General features: G+C 44.3%; 1 protein-coding gene across 1 annotated transcript; it reads left to right on the top strand.

The window, feature by feature from the left end:
- Positions 1 to 1,405: 1,405 nt before the first annotated feature.
- On the top strand, positions 1,406 to 10,091 carry LOC142209223 (uncharacterized). Its single transcript, XM_075278153.1, has 7 exons — positions 1,406 to 1,461; positions 2,226 to 2,300; positions 4,359 to 4,613; positions 5,904 to 5,927; positions 6,291 to 6,559; positions 7,690 to 7,778; positions 9,847 to 10,091. The coding sequence occupies exons 2-6, from the start codon at positions 2,246 to 2,248 to the stop codon at positions 7,771 to 7,773; spliced, it is 687 nt and encodes a 228-aa protein (XP_075134254.1). The 5' UTR covers positions 1,406 to 1,461; positions 2,226 to 2,245; the 3' UTR covers positions 7,774 to 7,778; positions 9,847 to 10,091.
- The last annotated feature ends 12,137 nt before the right edge of the window (positions 10,092 to 22,228 follow it).

Genomic DNA, 22,228 nt, shown 5'->3' with positions numbered 1-22,228 from the left:
CTTGCTGCCCTATATAATATTTGCAATCTAGCAGGTCCCCCAGTCCTCTGCAGGTTTTTCCCCATTTGAGTCGGTGTATGGTAGACACCCGCGTGGTCTCCTAGACATGGCCAAGGAACCCGGGAACCAGAGCAAACTCCTTACCGGAGTGTAATAGATCCCATTACCCTGATGCAAGACAGAATCGCAGCAGTCCTGCCCATTGTGAAGGAACATATGGAGCAGCCCAAATGGCCCAGAGCCGGGTCTATAACAGAACGGCTAAACTCAGATCCTTTAGTCCAGGTGATCGGGTGTTGGTGTTGGTTCCTACTACGGAGAGCAAATTTCTGGCCAAATGGCAAGGGCCATATGAAATTATTGAAAGAGCGGGAGAAGTAATGTATAAGGTACCAGCCGGGCAAGAGGAACCCCGAACAAATATACCATATAAATGTACTGAACCCTGGAAGGACAGGGAGTGACTGATAGCAGTAAGTACTCCAAGCAAGGAGACTACCGACGTGGTAAGAGCTGCTGGTAAGACGTCTCCAAGGTACAAGTATCAGAGTCCTCATCTAAGATACAGGAACAAGAGGTAAAATAATTTGTAATGAGAAATAATGAGGTGTTTTCGGCATTGCGGAGATGCACCAATGTCACCGAGCCGCAGGTAATCTAAAGCCGTACCTGAAGCTCAAAGGCAGGCCAGATCTGAGGAGGTCAAACATATGTTAGCTCAGGGCCATTGTAATGTATTGGGAGACCCGGTGCAAACTTCTTGAATGTGTAAACCCCTAACTTAATCGCCCCTCACCCACCAATCTTACATTAAAAAAAAAAAAGAGACTACTCACTGAACTGCGTTCCGGCGGACCTGCAGGCTATACTGTAATGTCCATGGCTCGGCGCTCATTGCGCTGATCAGCTGAAGGCTGAATAATGGAGCTAATAGCTCTGTGCTCCACTATAGTGGGTGAAATCACCGCGTGCCGCCCGGAGCAGCAGGACATCACTCAAAATGTGCGACTGTCTCACTTGATCCAGGGCAGATGAGGGGGCCCCGCAACTATAGGGCCCGGTACAGCTGAACCTATGGTTATAGTGGCCTTGTGTTAGCCCTCAGGAGTCCAAGACAAACCCCAATGTCCTGATTCCTAAGCCAGATGGTACCCGATCATGGGGAGAAACGCGTGTGGGGCCTTGTGCTGCTCTGTCCCTGGTATGGTACAGTAATATACTTTGTCTCATGAGTATTCTGCACCTATTTGTTGACTCCTTACTCTCCATCTGCTTCGATCTGTTTGCCTTGTTATTTGCTACCATAAAAACGCCCCGTGGTTAAACTAACGAACATTTTATCTCATTAGCATGAAACCAAAAAGAGGAAGAACCGAATGTGTTATCGAAAAGGAAATGCACGCTAGCCTCGCTCCATATATATCTCCGCAGAAGAGCGTTGGCGTCTTTGAAGTGTGTAAGGTAAGAAGGGCTTGTGTGCTAAAGCTTATGTATATAGGTCTAGCACAATGTAAAGGTGCAATACTGAACCTCATCCTTATGTCTTTTGCACTTGTTCATGATGGATTCCCAGGACCTGGTGAGGCCATAAGTCCTTCTACCACTTGGGATGATACTATGACCCATGCTAGTTCGGAGCCCTGTTGCATTGGGAACGAAGAGTCTGCCATATTATTATCAATAGGTCTAGTAATTTAGTCAAGGATCATCTCATAAGGATATGGATGCAAGGGTCCTGCTGCACCCCATACTTATAGAAATGCGATCCACCATTAAAGGAGGGGCCCAAAGTTACAGAGATATCAGGGTTGTGTAAGAGGATGGACCATCATTTGGACTCTTGTACTAGTTAATACCATGTTGTACATTGTTATGTAGTTTAGTCCTATTTCTATTAGAAATGTGAATTTGTACAATGTGGCAAATGCAAAACTGAAAAATGTTGCAAATATGAAGATTGTTGATTGAAGGCAGTAACATGCCGCACTGGTTAAGGGTGCGTTCACATCTGCACTCGTATGTGGATTTTTCTGGTCCATCCTCTGGTTTGGTGGAGTACAGCTGAGCCAGGTCCAGTAGAGGAACCAGCAAGTAGTCCCAGATACCTACAGACAATGGATATGGATGGGACTTACCAATGGTTCCCAATGTATTTCTGGTCTGTAAATGTAGATGTCAGCATGCACCATCTTTATTACCCGACAACTAACCATGAGACATTATAGGTTGTCTACAGACAGAAGACATGAAGATGTTTTTGATCTCCGTGGTCCTTTCCTTCATCCTTATTCCTGGCCAAGGTGAGTGTGAACTTATTTGTACTAGAGATTTAGGTATACAGTAAATTGGCACATTTGGCTCCTGCCTTTGGCGTCACTGGGTTTGCACCCAGATTGTTATGGAATAATGGTGGACAATGGAAGATCGACTGAAACATAGTGGTCAGTAGGTTGTAGTAACTAACCAATCCCCCCCCCCACACACACACACACACACACACACACATACACACACACCTTAACTGGGCAATCCAGGAATAGACATGGCTGCCTTCTGTCAATAGATGGAGATATGTTTGGTATTGTCCCACAACTCTGTAACGTTACCTGGTCCACCTAGATTTTGTGGCTGAGCGGCTGCGGCTCCTTCTACTTTCTTATAATGCTGCTCACAGCTGGTGGTGAAATATCTAAGAAGGAAGAAGTTTCAGGAAGTGGCTTGTAGAGAAATGGCTCCTATTACACTACAGAGACTGAAAAAAAAGTCTAAATAACAAAAAAATAACAGAAAAGGTTTCCAATCGTTTTACTAAAACCTTCAGGGAATAAAAAGCAGAGAAACAAATCCCGGAATCCTAAAAAGCAAAGTAACAAATCCCGGAATCCTAAAAAGCAAAGTAACAAATCCCGGAATCCTAAAAAGCAAAGTAACAAATTCTAGAATCTTAAAAAGCATAGACAAAAATCACAAAATCCTAAAAAGCATAAACACAAGTCCTGGAATCCTAAACTGCAAAGTAAGAAATCCTGGAATCCTAAAACACAAATTAACAAATCCCAAAATCCTAACAAGCAAAGTATCAAATACCAGAATGCAAAAAAGCAAAGCAAAGTAACAAATCCCAAAATCCTAAAAAAGCACAAGTCCTAGAATCCTAAAAAGCAAAGTAACAAATCCGAGAATCCTAAAACGCAAATTAATAAATTCCAAAACCCTAAAAAGCCAAGTAACAAATCCCGGCATTCTAAAAAGCATAGTATCAAATTCTAGAATCCTAAGAAGCATAGACAAAAATACAAAAATCCTAAAAAGCATAAACACAAATCCTGGAATCCTAAACAGCAAAATAAGAAATCCTGGAATCCTAAAACACAAATTAACAAATCCCAAAATCCTAAAAAGCATAATAACAAATATTGGAATCCTAAAAAGCAAAGAAACAAATTCCAAAATCCTAAACAACATAAACACGAGTCCTAGAATCCTAAAATGCAAATTAATAAAACCCAAAATCCTAAAAAGCCAAGTAACAAATCCTGGCGTTCTAAAAAGCATAGTAACAAAGCCAGGAAACCTAAAAAGTATAGTAACAAATCCTGGCATCCTAAAAAGTATAGTAACAAATCCTGGAATCCTAAAACACAAATTAACAAATCACAAAATCCGAAAAAACATAAACACAAATCCTAAAATTCTAAAAAGCAAAGTAAAAAATCCGAGACTCCTAAAATGCAAAGTCGCAAATCCTGGAATCCTAAAAAGCAAAGTAACAAATCCGTAATCCTAACAAGCATAGTAAACCCCAAGGAGACCCCAGAGTATAATAGTGCTTCGTGGGTGACCAAACCCAAATGTTACAAGTTGATCTCAAACCTTTTGGAAAATTTGGGTGAATCTGGTTCTAATTTGGGTAATCAGTTCTCTCATCCTTAGACGTAACACTGAAGATCGAGGCTCTGCTTGGATACGTACGGGAGAACCCACATAGTCTGACTGGAGATAATGAGAATACTGTTGTGTTTTTCCATGTATGCACTGTAAGACTCTCTTGGTCCGGTGGCGGCCGCGGTCAGTGCTATGACTATAATGAGATCCATGCGCTATATCACATAGTATCTATATACTACGCATTGCAGTACAGTATATACTAAGTATACTCATACTCCTGTGCCTCCCGCATTGGACAATCCATATACCATATCACAGTGTCCTAATACTGGGGCCCCTATCAATCTGCTGTGATCTATAAGGCCTCTGCCATCAAGTGTTCAATTTTCCCACAGCGCCACCACAGGTAAAACAAAGTATTGCACACTACCGATTTCTCGTGATTCTCTAATGTTTTATTGATATTGCAGTGATGTCCAGTTACATAACTCAAAGCCCAAAGGAAATTGACCTCAAGGTCGGAGAATCTGCCGCAGTCTCCTGCTCGGTCTCCAGTAACATTGACATCAAAGAAATCCAGTTTTGGAAGAGAAGTCAATCAATCGTTAATCTCACAGTAAAGCCAAGTGACATTTCCTCTACATTGAGTTTTTTCGGGACTTTGGAAAAATTCAATTGGATTGCAGACGGATATATGGGATCCTATACGTGTATAGACAAGACAGGTGAGGAAGAGAACATGGATGTTATTGGGGGGAATTTCAGGGCAGAGAGTTCACCTTAAAGGGGTTGTGTGGGAGGAGGATATTGATTGCTGTGACCTCTTCACTGCAGCACCGTCCTTTATATAGAGGCTAGATTTGGTATTGCAGATCAGTCCTATTCATGTGAATGGAACGGAGCTGCATCATGGCCACATGACTGATGGACAATCCCGGACAACCCTTTTAAGGACCAGGGGGCGCCCCATTACCCATTCTTCCTTCCTAGTCCAGTCTTATATGTCTAGTTGCACCACAGTCTACTTGTTTCTTGCAATCCTCTTTGGGCATATTCTAGCCTTCTCCGGCCTCTTGGGTGAAGTCATGACCCCTAAGGTATCGCTGAGTCCTGTATCAAAACATGAAATTGGCAGGTCCAGTGGGGCCACTGAGACCTAATCATAGGACTCATTGGTTCCCCGGGACCGATCACATCACCCAGGGGGCCAGAAAGACGAACAAAGAGGAACGCAACGGCAATTGGCATGATGGAGGCCAGGAGAAGTGAGTAAGAAGGTAAGGTGAGTATTAGACTATTGGACAGAAATTCTTCAGACCCCAGACTATAATAGCTGGAGGCCTAGGGGAGATGCAAAAAACATTAAAAATTATGTATACTCACCGCCTCTCGCCTCCTTGCTGGACTCATGGTCTTCTAAAGCCTTACGGTTGACCCTGGGTACATGACATCACCAGGAGGGCGCCGGACACTAACAGGAAGCCCAGAAGAGGTGGAAGGTGAATATAAATGTTTGTTACGTTCACACCTTTCCTGAGCCTCCACCTATTATACTCTACGGTCTGAAGAGATCCCACGGTATAATAATTTACCGCCGTGCATGTCATGGAAGCCATCGTATCATCGTGTCATCTGAGACAAATCCGTAATGGTTCGGTTGCATTAAAAACCAAGCAATATGGAAAATTCGAAAGGTCGAAATCAGCTCAGAAATAATTCATGACATAAATCTGGTGAGGTTTGCCCATTTCCACTCTTGATCCAAAATGGGGGGCATAAGATAGTACAAGCCAAGACATGGAAGCCCAATGTACATGATAGAGCTCGGCCCCTGTTATATGTGTTAATGGTGTAAGGACATTAGGTGAGCCCACCAGGATGAATAAGACAGATCCCCCCCATCTATACTAAATACATATATCCTATAGCTGACAATTATAGAGGGAAGGTGGGGGAGGGTGACTATGGTATAATGACCAGACATTGCCATAATTCTCTTCTTCTTCTTCCTATAGATGAGAACATCTTGAAGACTTCAGGTACGCCAAGACAAAAAGATGTGCAACAATCTTGTATAATAAATATTCTGTTGTTATCAGAACTGCCAACCCTAACCTTACGTTCAACTAGAGGATGGGAGTAGTAGTAGTTGTGTTGTCAATGGATGGCCACGGACACTCATCTTTCTCCTCCAACCACCTCCCAAGTTGGAGCAAGGTTGTGGGGGCCCGCGATGTATCTGATGTTGATGGTAGTTCCCCCAGTTGTTGATAAATTACCACTCCGAACTTACCTTAGCGGTCCAGGGGCATGCTGGGTGTAGTCGTCTGGAGAGCCCATGATAGAGGTTGGAGAACACGTAATGGACACTTTATAACTGATTGACTTTCTTTATTTGGTAGAGCTACCCAATGAAACAAATGACATTGACTGCCCTTCTCCAAAGGCGTCCTCCACCTCCATGCTTCTTATGAATGGCAGCCAGGAAATCGCATCTCTCTCGACATCCGGGGAATACCGCAGCCGGTTACAGGTCTCTGGTACGATTCGGAACCTCACAATCACCCTGAAGGGTCTGACCGAAAATGATACAGATTCCTATGAATGCAAAGGAAGAGCCGAGGGCATAGGCGAAGAGTTAACGGGAGCAAGTACCATGCTTATAGTGAGAGTAAGTAGAGTCATGGCCAATGATGACGCCTTGGGCTAGGTTCACATGGAGGATTCACCTAAAAATTCATCTCCTTGTTATCAATGGGGGGGGAGTGATGGAGGATTCTGGTTTTGTAGGATGTTCTGCTTAGGAATGAGGAAACCTCACGAGATTTGTTTTGACGAATGTTTATGAGATTCGACCTTCCAGTTACTTTTGGACAATACTTGTTGGGAAGAACCGGAAGTATACTGTGATATCTCACCTTGCCTCACCACTGGTAGACATCTTTGCCGCCTCTGGTGGTCTCTCGACATCCCCTCTTCAGGCCTCTTCTGGCCTCCAGATGACGTCTTGTGTCCCAGGATCACTGCTGATTCCTGAACCTGCACTTATACTTGAGGGTATGAGGAGACCCCCAGAGTAGAACAGTGTTTTGTGGGTGATGAACCCCAAAAGTTTTGAGTTCTGGAAATCCAAAACTTTTGGAAATTTTGGGTCAAATCTAGTTCTAAAGGAATCAGTTTACTCATCTCTAGTCCTGCTCAATCTTGCTGTGGATTCTGTGACCTCTTCAGCCACAGAATCTGTGGTATAAAATTCAGGCTGATCAGCAAAGCCGTGGCAGAAAGTCAAAGCTCTACTTCTGCCATGGGATTCACAGGGCTAGAATTTGGAGAGGAATCTAAGGCACATACTGTATACCTGCATAAGACCCGTGTACATATAGTGGCAGGATATTTTTAGCCAAACTATTGTTGCCTCCAAAATCCTGTATGATTGAAACCCATTGCTTCCAAGTTAAAGGGGTTCTCTGATTTTGAGGACCTCCCCCTAGAATAGGTCATCGGTAGCAGATTGGTGAGGATCTGACAACTGACATCCCCACGATGACATCTTTGAAGGGTGTGTTGTGTGTTGCAGCCTCGTCACTGCTTACCAAGCATGGCGCCATACATTGCATAGTGGCTGTGCTTGGTATTGCAGCTCAATCCGACTGAAGTGACCAAGGGACATGATGTCACTGAACCAAGAAGAAGTGGTGATTGCCGAAGCTCCACTGCCTTGTCAAACAGCTAATTACATAGATACATTGTTACATGTGATATATTTCATCTAATTCTTCCATCATGTTCCATTATCCTCAGAGTCACGGAATAAGCAGACACGCTGATAACCTGGGATTGGCATTTATCATGGCATTGGCATCCTGTGTATATAAAATGTATTAGGAATGGTAAGTACCTATATCTGCTATCATGTGCGGGTGGCAGTGTCCATATTGGCAAGTGACATTCATCTCCTATTCAGTAGCATACCTTCCCTTTAACTATAGTAATAGGGGTCCTGGTGCCAAAAGGCCCCTCCTCACTGTAACGCTAGGCCCACGCTAGTATTCATCTCTCCTTTGCTCGGGTCCACATGGGGACCCAAAAGATGCAGAGCAAGGCCACTTAAAAAGTGGTTACCCATGGACAGACTATAATGGGGTCTGGCCTGCAGGACCGTTCTCTCTGCCGATTTTTGGTATAAGATTAGGAGAGGTTTGTTACAGAACTCGCAGCTCCCGCCATGTTTAATCCTAGAAATCCGTATATAGCGAGATCCCACTATTGGCCTCTAAGGCAGTGGAATCAGAAAAAAACCTAAATAAATACAGACCCATGACCAGGCCCCCAAAATAAATACAGACCCATGACCAGGCCCCCTACACAAATACAGACCCATGACCAGGCCCCCAAAATAAATACGGACCCATGACCAGGCCCCCAAAATAAATACAGACCCATGACCAGGCCCCCTACACAAATACAGACCCATGACCAGGCCCCCAAAATAAATACGGACCCATGACCAGGCCCCCAAAATAAATACAGACTCATGACCAGGCCCTAAATACAGACCCATGACCAGGCCTCCTAAATAAATACAGACCCATGACCAGGCCCCCAAAATAAATACAGACCCATGACCAGGCCCCTAAACTAATACAGACTCATGACCAGACCCCTAAACTAATACAGACCCATGACCAGGACCTAAATACAGACCCATGACCAGGCCCCCTAAATAAATACAGATCAATGACCAGGCCCCCTAAATAAATACAGACTCATGACCAGGCCCTAAATACAGACCCATGACCAGGACCCCTAAATAAATACAGACCTTTGACCAGGCCCCCTAAATAAATATAGACAATTTCGTACAGCTGCTGATAACTGCTTGGACGTACCAATAACTCCTTGCAGAACAAGGAAGACACTATGCAGAAGTGGTAGTGGTGGAAGAAGGTCACATCTATGAAAATAAATAAATTTAGTCAAGAATGTGCATTAGTTTGCTCGATCACTTCCTTAAAATACTCATTTTTAGGGGATAGGTATCTGATCAGTAAGGGTCCCAATGGTCAGACTGCCACACATAAGACATTTATCCACCATCCATTGGATCAGTCATGTACCACTCCATTTACCTCTATAGGACTTCTGACGATAGCTGAGCAATGTGCTTGGTTATCTTCGACAGTCCAATAGAGTTGAGAGGGACAATTGTGGATTCGTGGGGTTCCTATAGGTAGGCATTTAGTCTTGTTCACTGTATAACTCTTTTAAGGAGAAACTTTTATCATCTCCATCAACTGCAACTTTTTCATCCTGCAGTAGCCGCCTCTCCACTGATTCGGGCACAGTTGGAATTTTTTCTCTAGCCCCTACTGTTCCCGAGCAATCGTTTCTGTTATTTTCAACACGGTTATGCTCTTTATTGTCTGGTGGGCCGTCCTAGGCTGGAGTCAGGGACCGCCCACGCCTGGAGTCAGGGACCGCCCACTTGATAGTAGAGAGAATGATTGTGCTGAAAATAACAGAAATGATTGCTCGGGAACGGTGGGGGCTAGAGAAAAAATTCCAACTGCGCTGGAATCAGTGGAGCAGCCACTATTGAAGGTTGCAATGAGATGGCGGTCGAGAAACATCCCCTTTAAGCAGTAATCCGTAGTACACAATAACACTATCTCCTATTAGTTTCACCAGGATATAACATCTAACCAGTGATATTCTCATTGATATGTGTGTGATGTGTTTCCAAAATTTGCGTGCAATTACTATTTCTGCCACCAGGCGGCTACTGCTGTTTTTGAAAGCATTACCAAACATTGCGAAATGGGACAGTCATGTTGTACCTGCAAATATCTCACCACTAGGGGGCCCTGCAATGCAAATCTTCGCTCATGCCATACGTCTTGTACTTGATGTGCACACAGCCGATGGATTTTTTAATTTTCTTTTTGATAATCTTTTTAGATCTCGCCAGATCGCCCGACTGAGCCAAAAGGATGAAGAAATGATCTGCAGTAACATTCACAATACAGGAACAGAAGATTCGTTTTATTTTGCTTATAAGATTTTCTGTATTTGTTGCGACTTTTGTTGCGACGCTTCGGAGTGCAAATAATTGAAACGACAATGTTACATCACTCAAAATTCCTGTAGAAATAGGAACGGGGATGAAGATACAAATATGTCAGATGTTTACGATTTGGTTTTTTTTTGGGAATTGTTTAATAAAAAATATTTTTCAAAAAAATTTTGATTTGTAAGTTAATACTTTGACTAACAAAGAAATCTCTGGTTTGTTACATTGTGATGGAGGACAAGTCGCATATACGTCATGTCATACTCACACGTATGTAACACATACTGCAACACTGGCTTAAGTCATGTGACTCCAAGTTTCGTTGGAGACCCCGGAACACGACATCACACAGTAGGCCGGGAGAGGCAAAAAGAGAAACCAGAAAGAGCGCGGGATGCCGGGAGGAGGCCCAGCAGAAATTAGGGAAGGTGACTATAACTTTTGTTATTTTTTACACCTCCCCTGGTCCTCCACCTATTATAGGCAGCAGAAGACCCAAAACCCAAAACCAAAAGAGGGAGAAGGGATCCAGAAGTGAGGCACGGCGCTCATCAGATACTGTCTAAAATTCTACAATCCAAAAAGTTCAGACACTTATTGTATCCGGGACCTGAGACCCCAAAATATTGTAACTTCACTTCCAGTTTCCAGGTGACAAACCCCCAAAATTTTATGACCCCAGAATAGGGTTTATGAAGGAAGGGACACAAGAACTGAGCCCCCAGGCTGCCCCCCAATCCTAGGAGTTACAGGGAACCTATTGTGTGATTTTCTGCAGCCATTGCTGGACCAGGGGTATCACCTCAATGTGGAGAACTTCTATACCAGCATCCCGCTCTATAGGGGTCACAGGTCCAGAGGAACTGCAGCCTGTGGGACTGTGCCCAGAAATCAGAGAGGTTGTCCTAGGAAGGGGTGAGAGTAGGGCCATGTGCAATGGGAACATGCTGGTGGTCATGTATAAGGACAAGTGGGATGTCCTTGTACTGACCACAGTTCCTGGTACCGGCAGCCCCCCAGGTCCCTCTATGTGGTATCAGTACCCTCACCCCCAAGTCAGAATGAACCTAGCATATAATAAGTACATGGGAGGGGTTCATCTATCTGACCAAGTCCTGAAGCCGTACAGTGCCAGGAGGAACACAAGAGGGCGGTACAAAAAGGTGCAGATCATACAGATGGCGGTGTATAACACTTACATGATATCACTATGTGCAGGCAGGGCAGGAACATTCCTTGAGTTTCAGGAGAAAGTTATCAGGACCCTGATATTTGGGGAACTGAGGGTGCCCATATAGTACCAGGGTAATACGTTCCTAATAAAGTCCCACAAACTGCAAAAAAGGGAAGACACCTGTCCCAAAAATCCTGGCCTGTGCATGAAGGATTCCTTCAGACTGTACCACACATCCACGGATTATTAGTGATATAATGTATCGTCCCTGGTATATCACCTCCTTATACCGTCATGTGCACAGATTTACCTTTCATCCCCTGTTGTGCAGTAATTTCTGGAAAATAAGTGGGGTGGAAATGTTAGCTATACCCCTTAATACATTTTTTAAGTGGTTTCATTTCCAAACTGATGTCATTTGTTGGGGGGGTTTCACTCTTCTGGCACTTCAGGGGCTCTGCAAATTCAACAGGGTGCCTGAAACAGATTCCAGCAAAATTTGATCTCCAAAATCCCAATAGCGCCCCTTCTGTTCTTTGCCCTACAGTGTGTCTGTCCATCAGTTACATCCACAAGTGGAATAATGTCATGTTCGGGGGAGATACGATGCATTGCCTCCATTAACCCCTTATGAGCATGCAAATTCTAGAGCTAAATGAATATATTAGTAACAGAAATTGAAATTTGTAAATTTCACCTCCATTTTGTTTCAATTGCTGTGAAATGCTGAAAGGGTTAAGAACCCTTCTCAGCCTCAATGCTGTTTTGAGTTCTTTCAGGGGTGCAGTTTTGAGAATGGGGGAATTTATGGGGGTTTCTAATAGAGAGGCCTTGCAATATCCCTATCCTTGAAAAATGTGTTTTGGAAATATTCTTGGAAATTTGGACAATGACTTGTCAGTCTTATAATATCTGAAAGGGGTTAAAGTCCGACCGCAACATAAAGCGGAGATCTGGTAAATTCTATCTATGGCGCCATTTGGGTATTCTGACTATCTATATGGAAGGCAGGGAATTTCAAAGTTTTGGGGTTTTTTTCAAATTTTCACCAAATTTCCTATTTTTTCATAATCAAACATAAAACATATTGATCACCGACACGGCGTATAAATTGTCACGAAAATCCATGCTCGGAATCACTTCGATAAGTTAAAGCGTCTTAAAGTTATCGCTACATAAGGTGACACACGTCAGATCTGATAAATGAGGGTCCTTAAGGGGTTAAGCATTAGTGTTCTCAGCTGCTAAACTTCCTTCTGCCAATCCCCGTCTTCCTGAATATATAGAAGTACGGTTCTCTGGCCACACTTTGGCTGTTCCTACCCTTGAGTCGCTTATATGATGCCGGAGTCCCTGCTAGATATAGTCTCGGTGTATAGTCTGCACTTGTTGGAGGTTTCTCTTCTCAAAGCAGATGATCAAATATATTACCCTGATTTGTAGCCTTGCAGGACTTCCTGCACACTTATTCTCGGGGTCCTCTCTCCTTCTCCCCAGAACTTTGTTTTTCCTTTTAGGAAGTGACATCATCCAAAATCCTCCAATAATCCAGCTCAAAAACAGATGCAAGGTCTTGCCCCTAGATGGCAGCAGAGCCCCAATGATAGGATTGGAATGCACAAGTCTACATTGTTTCCAATTTGTACCCCCTTACATATCCTCAGCCTTACCAACAGAGTCCGCAGGGGTGACAATGTTATCTGGATGTTCTGTCCAGGGTTCCTGTCTGCGCCTGTGTGAAAAGTGACATCACAAAAATGAATGAACCATAAATAAATGTATTTTATGAGGGCAGAAAACATAAGAAATAACACAAAGGGTTAAAAACAAGCATACAAAAATGTCGATAATACGCTACAGCGAGAGAGCAAATAATAAGGCGCATATAGACCATAGTCTTGGACTGCCCGGTCAGTATTTACCAAACCAGAAGTGTCAGAGGAGAGAGAAACCCGGCAAACTCCTCCCGGTGAAGTCCGGGTCAGTATATGGTAAGTGAAGGGGATAAACAGGGTGAATGAAGGATCACACGGAGCTGGAGACAATGGTAGACGTGTCTTGGTATAAAACCATCATTATGCAGTAAAGGCTTCTGGGAAAGTCGGAAATGATGTTCAGAGTGCTTCCTATAGAGGGCGGCATAACAGAGGCTATTTACATCTTGGGAGACAGATTTGAATATTCCTGTTATGTCTTAACCACTTCCGGACCGCCCATAGACTATATACATCCGAGAAGTGGTTGCCTAGTTCTGACAGGACGTATCAGTACATCCAGTCAGAACACAGCAGCTGCACGGAGATCGTGCAGCTGCTGATACTGGGAGCCGCTGTAACTTCAGCCGGAGATCCCAGAGAGATGGCAGGGAAGGTTTATTACCTCCCCTGCCTTCTTGATCGCTGTGCATACAGTGCTGAATGAGCGCTGTATACATGGCTATGGGCGCCGCCATGATGCGGCCGTCCTCTGACCCGGCAGTCACGTGATCCGCCAGGCTCAGTGTCTTACAAGAGCTGCTGGACCCAGATCAGCTCTGTATACCGTGTATACAAGGTGCAGGAGGCTGGATTCCTCTTGCAACTGGGGCTAAATGTAGCAGCCTCAGTTATAGGAGAAATCAGTCTCCCTAACAAAGATCAGATGTCCCCAAAGGTCTCTTATCACCTAAAAAAAATAAAAAAAATATATAATAAAAAAAGTTTTTAAAAAATGTAAATAAAATAATAATAAAATAAATAAAATAATATGCTAATAAAACGCCGTTATTAAAGGTTATAGCCCCACCCCCGACGACACCATGCAAAATAAAAATTACCGTAACGGAGAGAAAAAACTATATTATAAAGTTTTTCAGTGACACTTTGTGTTATTAAATAAAATAAATTGAAAACCAAACACAATTTCCCTCCTATTATGTATATATTTTCCTGGATATAAAAAAAAAAATTAAAACACTTTCAAAAATAAAAACAACATAAAAATAAAGCCCTATGTGTCCCCGAAAAAAGACGCAAAAATTAGCTGACTGAGACATACGAGAAAAATGTTACAGACCTCAAAACCGCACATACAAAATAAACCGAAAATGTGTCTGGTCCTGGACCACAAATTGGCCGGTACTGAAGTAGTTAATAATAAGACATTCCAGGTAATTATATCAGTGAGAACAGCTAATGAGGACAGTCCAGCTCATCCTCCCTGTATACGGGCACATGGAACAGAGCATGCTCACTACAGGTATATGGAACAGAGCATGCTCACTACAGGCACATGGAACAGAGCATGCTCACTACAAGCACATGGAACAGAGCATGCTCACTACAGGTATATGGAACAGAGCATGCTCACTACAGGTATATGGAACAGAGCATGCTCACTACAGGTATATGGAACAGAGCATGCTCACTACAGGTATATGGAACAGAGCATGCTCACTACAGGTATATGGAACAGAGCATGCTCACTACAGGTATACGAAACAGAGCATGCTCACTACAGGTATACGAAACAGAGCATGCTCACTACAGGTATATGAAACAGAGAGCATGCTCACTATAGGCACATGGAACGGAGGATGCTCACTAGAGGTACATGGAACAGAGCATGCCCACTACAGGTATATGGTATAAGGAAAATATTTGTTTTTTTACTGTGTTAGCCAGTGGGTATGAAATAAAAAAAATAAAAAAAACTTGCGAAACTTCAGTAGGTGATACCTTTTTTAATGACTAACTCATAATGATGACAGAATATAAAGTTTCAAGGCTCTCGGCTTCTTCTTCAGATATATCAGAGGTATATGGAACAGAGCATGCTCACTCGAGGTAATATGGAACAGAGCATGCTCACTCGAGGTTATATGGAACAGAGCATGCTCACTACAGGTATATGGAACAGAGCATGCTCACTACAGGTATATGAAATAGAGAGCATGCTCACTACAGGTATATGAAACAGCATGCTCACTACAGGTATATGAAACAGAGCATGCTCACTACAGGCACATGGAACAGAGCATGCTCACTACAGGTATATAGAACAGAGCATGCTCACTATAGGCACATGGAACAGAGCATGCCCACTACAGGTATATGGTATAAGGAAAATATTTGGAATATGGAACAGAGCATGCTCACTACAAGCACATGAGACAGAGCATGCTCACTACAGATATATGGAACACAGCATGCTCACTACAGGTAATAATCACATACAGTACAATAAAAATCACATTCTTATATATCAGTTTATGACTTCCGATCTTCAGTCTGCTACTGTCAGGGTGTAAATCATATCCCAGCCTAGAAAAGAATAAGAGTACATGTAACCGTAGGATAGAACAAGTCTAGGGGGCCTTACAATGCAAACTGGATTATATATGGTGAGTCTAAACATCTGAGCCAACAAATGAAGGGCAGCCAATAATAATAATAATAATAATGATAATAATAATAATAATAATAATCAGTATAATCCATCTGCTTTGTATTTGCCATCATCTGCATGAAATATGAAAGCTGGTTTTGTTTTTAGCTTATCAGTGTCTTGTCTGTCAGAATAGTTCTGATATATAGATATATATATTTCCCATATATTTGTGCTGCAATTCCTTATATATAACCCGGCAGAGGCCTATATAGCACAAGGTGCGCTCGGCGGAGGGGATGCCTCTGCTTAACTTCTCGGTCTCTGCTGATCTTCTGCAGGACAAATCCCAGGGACGGGAATGGAAACTTTCCACCAGTCCCTGTCCAAGCAGAGAGGGGAGGAGGAAACTTGTTATAGTAAGCCTCTGCAGGGGTTAAAGCAGGAATTGGACGCCCCTTTAATGTGAGAAATTTTGAGCCGTTTACTATGATTTATTGTATAGAAGATGACGTCGGACCGTGCAGGACCAACCAGCATAACTTTGCTGATAGAGCCCCGGTAAGGACGCTGGGTAGTTTGTATGTTAATGTTTGGTGACTTTTTTTCATATTTTTTATTATATTTTACTGCATTTACTAAAAAGGATTTTCCTGGGGTCCCCGTATTCTAACGCCTATAACTTATGCACTGTACTGGTAACTGATCTGTCAGGACTCTTTATTTGCGGGACAAGTTGTACTTTCTATCGGTACCAAGGTTTGGATTGTAGGACTTACTGTTATCATCTATCACTATATTTGTGGGGAAACAAAGTGACCAGAATACGTTAATTTGCCCATTGCGGTATATTCTGTACGCCATTCCTCTATTATATATATTGTACAGATCTACTCACCGTGATACAAACCAGGAATATTAGAGCTACGAAGATAAGCTTCGGACTCTCGCAGACCGCCATGCCAGCACCTAGAACAAGACAAAGTCATATACTAAGTATCTTCAATCTTAAAGGGTCGTTCTCATCTTATCTGCCCATAGGTTAGAGTATAACGTGCAGACTGGTGGGGATCGGACAGTTCAGACCTGGACTGTTAGGAGAACAGAAGAGTTTTGTCATCCAAAATCAGGCTATTGAATGGATCGGTAATCAGGCTATTGAATGGATCGGTGATCGGCCTATTGAATGGATCAGTGATCTGGTTATTGAATGGATCGGTGATCGGCCTATTGAATGGATCGGTGATCGGCCTATTGAATGGATTGGTGATTGGGCTATTGAATGGATCAGTGATAGGGCCTATTGAATGGATCGGTGATCGGCCTATTGAATGGATCGGTGATTGAGCTATTGTATGGATCGATGATCAGGCTATTGAATGGATTAGTGATCGGGCTATTGAATGGATTAGTGATCGGGCTATTGAATGGATCGATGATCGGGCTATTGAATGGATTAGTGATCGGGCTATTGAATGGATTAGTGATCGGGCTATTGAATGGATCGATGATCGGGCTATTGAATGGATTAGTGATCGGGCTATTGAATGGATTAGTGATCGGGCTATTGAATGGATCAGTGATTGGGCCTATTGTATGGATCGATGATCAGGCTATTGAATGGATTGGTGATCAGGTTATTGAATGGATTGGTGATTGGCCTATTAAATGGATCGCAGATCAGGTTATTGAATGGATCGGTGATTGGCCTATTAAATGGATCGCAGATCAGGTTATTGAATGGATCGGTGATTGGCCTATTAAATGGATTGCTGATCGGGTTATTGAATGGATTGGTGATCAAGCTATTGAATGGATCAGTGATCGGCCTATTAAATGGATTGCTGATCGGGTTATTGAATGGATCAGTGATCGGCCTATTAAATGGATCGGTGATCGGCCTATTAAATGGATCGGTGATCGGCCTATTGAATGGATCGGTGATTGAGCTATTGAATGGATCAGTTATTAGGCTATTGAATGGATCGGTGATCTGGTTATTGAATGGATCTGTGATCAAGCTATTGAATGGATCTGTGATCGGCCTATTGAATGGATCGATGATCGGCCTATTGAATGGATTGGTGATTGGACCGGCGTGCGTACTGCTTCACTCATTTTAAACTGACTGCCGGAGTCAGCCGAGAGCCGTACCTGTGGCAATTTGTCTGAAATTACAATTGTCACGGGATGGTTAGAGTCCGGCAATAGGCAATGTGTAATATATATTTCATGTGGAATGTATTCTCTAACCTGTTGTAAACATCAGTGTGTAGTTGGCTGATTCGGGTCTAGTGTGTTAGCACATTGTATGCAAATACCTCTAACTAGTGAGGACAATGGGTGGAGATAATCTGATCAGTGTCTCCAAGAAGATGTTGGACGGTGCATTGTTCAAAAGAGACAGGGAGTCTGCTCTCCTTGGCATAGGTGAGGGGGGAAGGATCTGTGACTCAGCCCTTCCCACCTCCAGATATAGGAAGTAACAGTTTAGTATATAGATGTAGCTAGCAGTTAGTATGTGTTAGCCGGCCTGTGCACAGCTCTGCAGAGAGCCAGGATATAGTTACAGGACCAAGGAACCAAAGTTATCATTGGATTGTGACTTCTGTGGACTTATTGTTATTACGGTTGATGTGACCGCCACCGGCTACTAACTTTGTGGATTACAATAAATTGCTGTTGTCTCCCGACCTCTTGCGTCCGTGTTGATTCAAAAGACCATCCGGAGGAAGACGTATACCTTTGCTCCGTGACAACTGGTTGGCAGCGGTGGGATCAACAGCGGACAGCGAGATGGACTACAGCAGCCCAGCGATTAATGGAGCCACAACCTCAGAATACAGGAACTGGACTATGGCAAGTCTACAAGTAAGGGCCCGGGAACTAAACCTGAGTTACCAGGGAAGAACGAAAGATCAACTGATCGAGGCACTGGAGGAGATGACCCTGCAAAGCGACCATGAGGAGGGCTGCCCCCAGGAGACAGTAGAGATACGGGAGTGGCAGGTACAGACCCAAAAGAGCAGATGGGTTGTTTTGTATGAGGAGGAATTGGCAGTGCTGGGGCTAGGAGCAACTGCAGAGCAAAGGAGTAGAGCGTTACAGAGGGCTCAGGAAACGGAGAAGGAGGAACAGAGAATGGCGCATGAAAAGGAAAGAATGGCGCATGAAATGCGAATGGCTGAGATAACTACGCGGAATTATAATCAAACGTCGACCCCCAGCCCAACAGTGAGAGAACCACCATATGTCTCCCATAAACACTTCAAGACCTTTGATGAAGCGGCTGGGGATGTTGATGGATATTTTCAGGACTTCGAACACCAGTGCCGCCTGATGGAAGTCCCAGAGAAGGATTGGGTCCGGTATCTGGTGGGGCACCTACGAGATGGGGCTGCGGAAGCTCTCAGAGCCATGGACCCTAGTGATCAGCGGGACTATGAGGCCATTAAAAGAGCGGTGCAGAAGTATTATGCAGTCACTCCAGAGACCTACCGAGTTCAGTTCCGCTCTTTGTCTTACAATGGGGGAAGCTCCTTCCACATGTTCGCCCACAAGTTGAAGCAAGCATGCAAGCGCTGGCTAGAAGGAGAGGAGGCTGTCACAGTCGATAAGATCCTCCAAGTCATACTTAAGGAACAGTTCTTTTCCCAGTGCCCCGCTGAGATCCGTGAGTGGGTGCTGGAACGGAACCCAGCCACAGTGGAGCAAGCTGCTTCCCTTGCAGATGAGGGCCTGACCATCAAGCCGCAGTGGAAGAGGTTGTTTGCAGAGGAGCGGAAAACTACCACAGTCCGCCAGACACCCTTCAGCCAGCCACCCACCTTTCGTGCCCGGCCTCAGGATTACAATTCCCCCTCTACCCCTGCCCCAGCCCATCGGCCTCCAGCTATGAACAACCCTGTCCCTAGACAACGACCCACTGGAAGAATGCTAGAGCGCAGATGTTTTGGGTGCGGGCGGCCTGGACATTTGCAAGCTAGTTGCCCTGCTAACATGGGGGCACGGGCCACCGTGGCATCCCGGCCTATTCACTACCTGGGAACCACCCCTAGGACAGAAAGTTTGGCCCCATTTCCAGATGACTCCATGAATGACCCATCTGTTCCACCTCCAGGGGTCTATGGGATTCAGCCCTCCGCCACACATCCCGCAAACCTTCAGCGGAAGCACTTGCAGGAGGTCCTACTGGATGGCCGAACAGTTGTTGGATTCAGGGACTCGGGAGCTTTCCTAACGGTAGCGGACCCCCGAGTTGTGCGACCCGAGGCCCTAGAGGAGGGCCCTGGCATTTCTATCAAGTTGGCAGGGGGTACTCGGAAACGTATTCCTAAAGCTACCGTGGAACTCGACTATGGTTATGGACCAAAACGATGCACAATTGGTGTGATGAGCGGGCTGCCGGCCGATGTTCTGTTAGGCAACGATGTTGGAAATCTACAGTGCCACTTTGTGGAAGCAGTGACCCGAAGCCAAGCTCAGGGAGAAGCCAACATGGATCCACCGGATTTTCTGACAGATGCCAGCCCTTCAACCCTACAACTTTACCATTCAGTACCGCCGAGGGAGCCAACACCAGAACGCGGATGGGTTATCCCGGCAGGAGGACATATGAGCTATAGAGACTGATGTGCATTCCCCAATTTACCTGTGTAGGCCAATTGTGTCATGCACATGTTTTGAGAGGGGGAGGGGTTGTCACGGGATGGTTAGAGTCCGGCAATAGGCAATGTGTAATATATATTTCATGTGGAATGTATTCTCTAACCTGTTGTAAACATCAGTGTGTAGTTGGCTGATTAGGGTCTAGTGTGTTAGCACATTGTATGCAAATACCTCTAACTAGTGAGGACAATGGGTGGAGATAATCTGATCAGTGTCTCCAAGAAGATGTTGGACTGTGCATTGTTCAAAAGAGACAGGGAGTCTGCTCTCCTTGGCATAGGTGAGGGGGGAAGGATCTGTGACTCAGCCCTTCCCACCCCCAGGTATAGGTGTAACAGTTTAGTATATAGATGTAGCTAGCAGTTAGTATGTGTTAGCCGGCCTGTGCACAGCTCTGCAGAGAGCCAGGATATAGTTACAGGACCAAGGAACCAAAGTTATCATTGGATTGTGACTTCTGTGGACTTATTGTTATTACGGTTGATGTGACCGCCGCCGGCTACTAACTTTGTGGATTACAATAAATTGCTGTTGTCTCCCGACCTCTTGCGTCCGTGTTGATTCAAAAGACCATCCGGAGGAAGACGTATACCTTTGCTCCGTGACAACAATCTTGTCCGAGCTCCTAGGACTCAGCTGTGACCCTGTTGTCCACCTCTCTGTCCCGTGTCTGGCTGGAGCAGGGACCCCCACCACCTCTCACTAATCTCCAGCCCCTTATGGCCAACCATCCCCTGAGTATGGGGCCGATCTGCAGGATATCTCCAGCTCTGTATCAGGGTCAGGCCGCAAATGACTCCAAACACTGGAAAACAGCCAACTGGTTCAATGGGGTGGTGAAAATGATGAGGAAAGGATCAGGCAGAGCGACATCTCACATCCCTACTCCATTGGGGGATATTGGAGCAGCAACGCACGTGGGATTGTTGGACAATTCCATCTAAATTGTTAGAGATTAGTGGACTTATCTGTCATAGAGAATAGAGGGATGATATGGAGATGTCCTACAAAGACCCAATAGCCCAGCTTATGTTATTCCTGCACAACAATACCAACATACCCTTCTCTAGGATTATCTCGGTTCCTTTAGACTTCACATCTTTTGGCTTCCCATTTTCCAGCACTGTTGCGGCACAGTAGTAAACATCTGAGGTATCGGGCTTAATCGTAACGGTGAACTTGGTCAAACTTCCAGAAACCTCGATGTCCTGGTTTGGGATGATGTCACGAGAAGAGTCCCACGTCTTCAACTTTATATTAGATGCTTCTATAGACATGAGGCCAACATCACACGTGCCATGAACCGTGCAGTTGAATTGGACGGGACTCCTTAGGCGCACGTCTATTATCTTATCTGGTTCCTGGAGAATTTCTACAAATACAATAGAAGTTATGTGAAAAACTTTACTGTTATTTTTTACACTTCCCTTAGGCCTCCCCCTATTGTGTCTGAAGATTCCCGAGTATAAGAATTTCACGTCTGGTTCTATATCAACAAACTCAAACCGAACCGGAGGACCCGACCAAACCAATCTTCAGGGGTTCTCCCTTCTTGATACTTGTATATCTAGCTAGAGGTTTCTTCCAAGGCCCTGCAAACAACCAACTGCAACTCCATTAGTCATGTGATTGCCAGAAAGCGAAGCAGATAACAGGTCACGGCCAAGCTCTGATGGCGACTGCCAAGTGATAGCAACTTCTTGGGAACAAAGTGTCAAAATGTTGGAACAAAAACAAGTCTTAGAATAATAAAAGTGAAAGCAAATAAACCATAAAACCCAAATACCTCAACAGAGTCTGATCCTACAGCCCCTCCCCGCCTCCCTGATCTAGACCACACCATATATTAAAGGGGCTCTATCACTGGATTTTCGCTATTTTAGATAAACATATGCCTGTATAGCCTTTAAAGGCTATTCAAGTCCTGCTAATCGTTTGTTAAGACACCCCCCCTCCCCCCCTCTGTTTTAATGAATTACCTTTTAAACGTATATGTAAATGAGCCCTCTGTGACCCCTCACGTCATACTCTGTTCACGCCCTCCTCTGTGGTTCTTCTATGTA

Source organism: Leptodactylus fuscus, chromosome 6 (genome assembly GCF_031893055.1).
Source record: "Leptodactylus fuscus isolate aLepFus1 chromosome 6, aLepFus1.hap2, whole genome shotgun sequence".
Lineage (NCBI taxonomy): Eukaryota > Metazoa > Chordata > Amphibia > Anura > Leptodactylidae > Leptodactylus > Leptodactylus fuscus.
The sequence above is the reverse complement of the archived record's forward strand: the minus strand, read 5'-3'. Positions and strand labels throughout refer to the sequence as shown.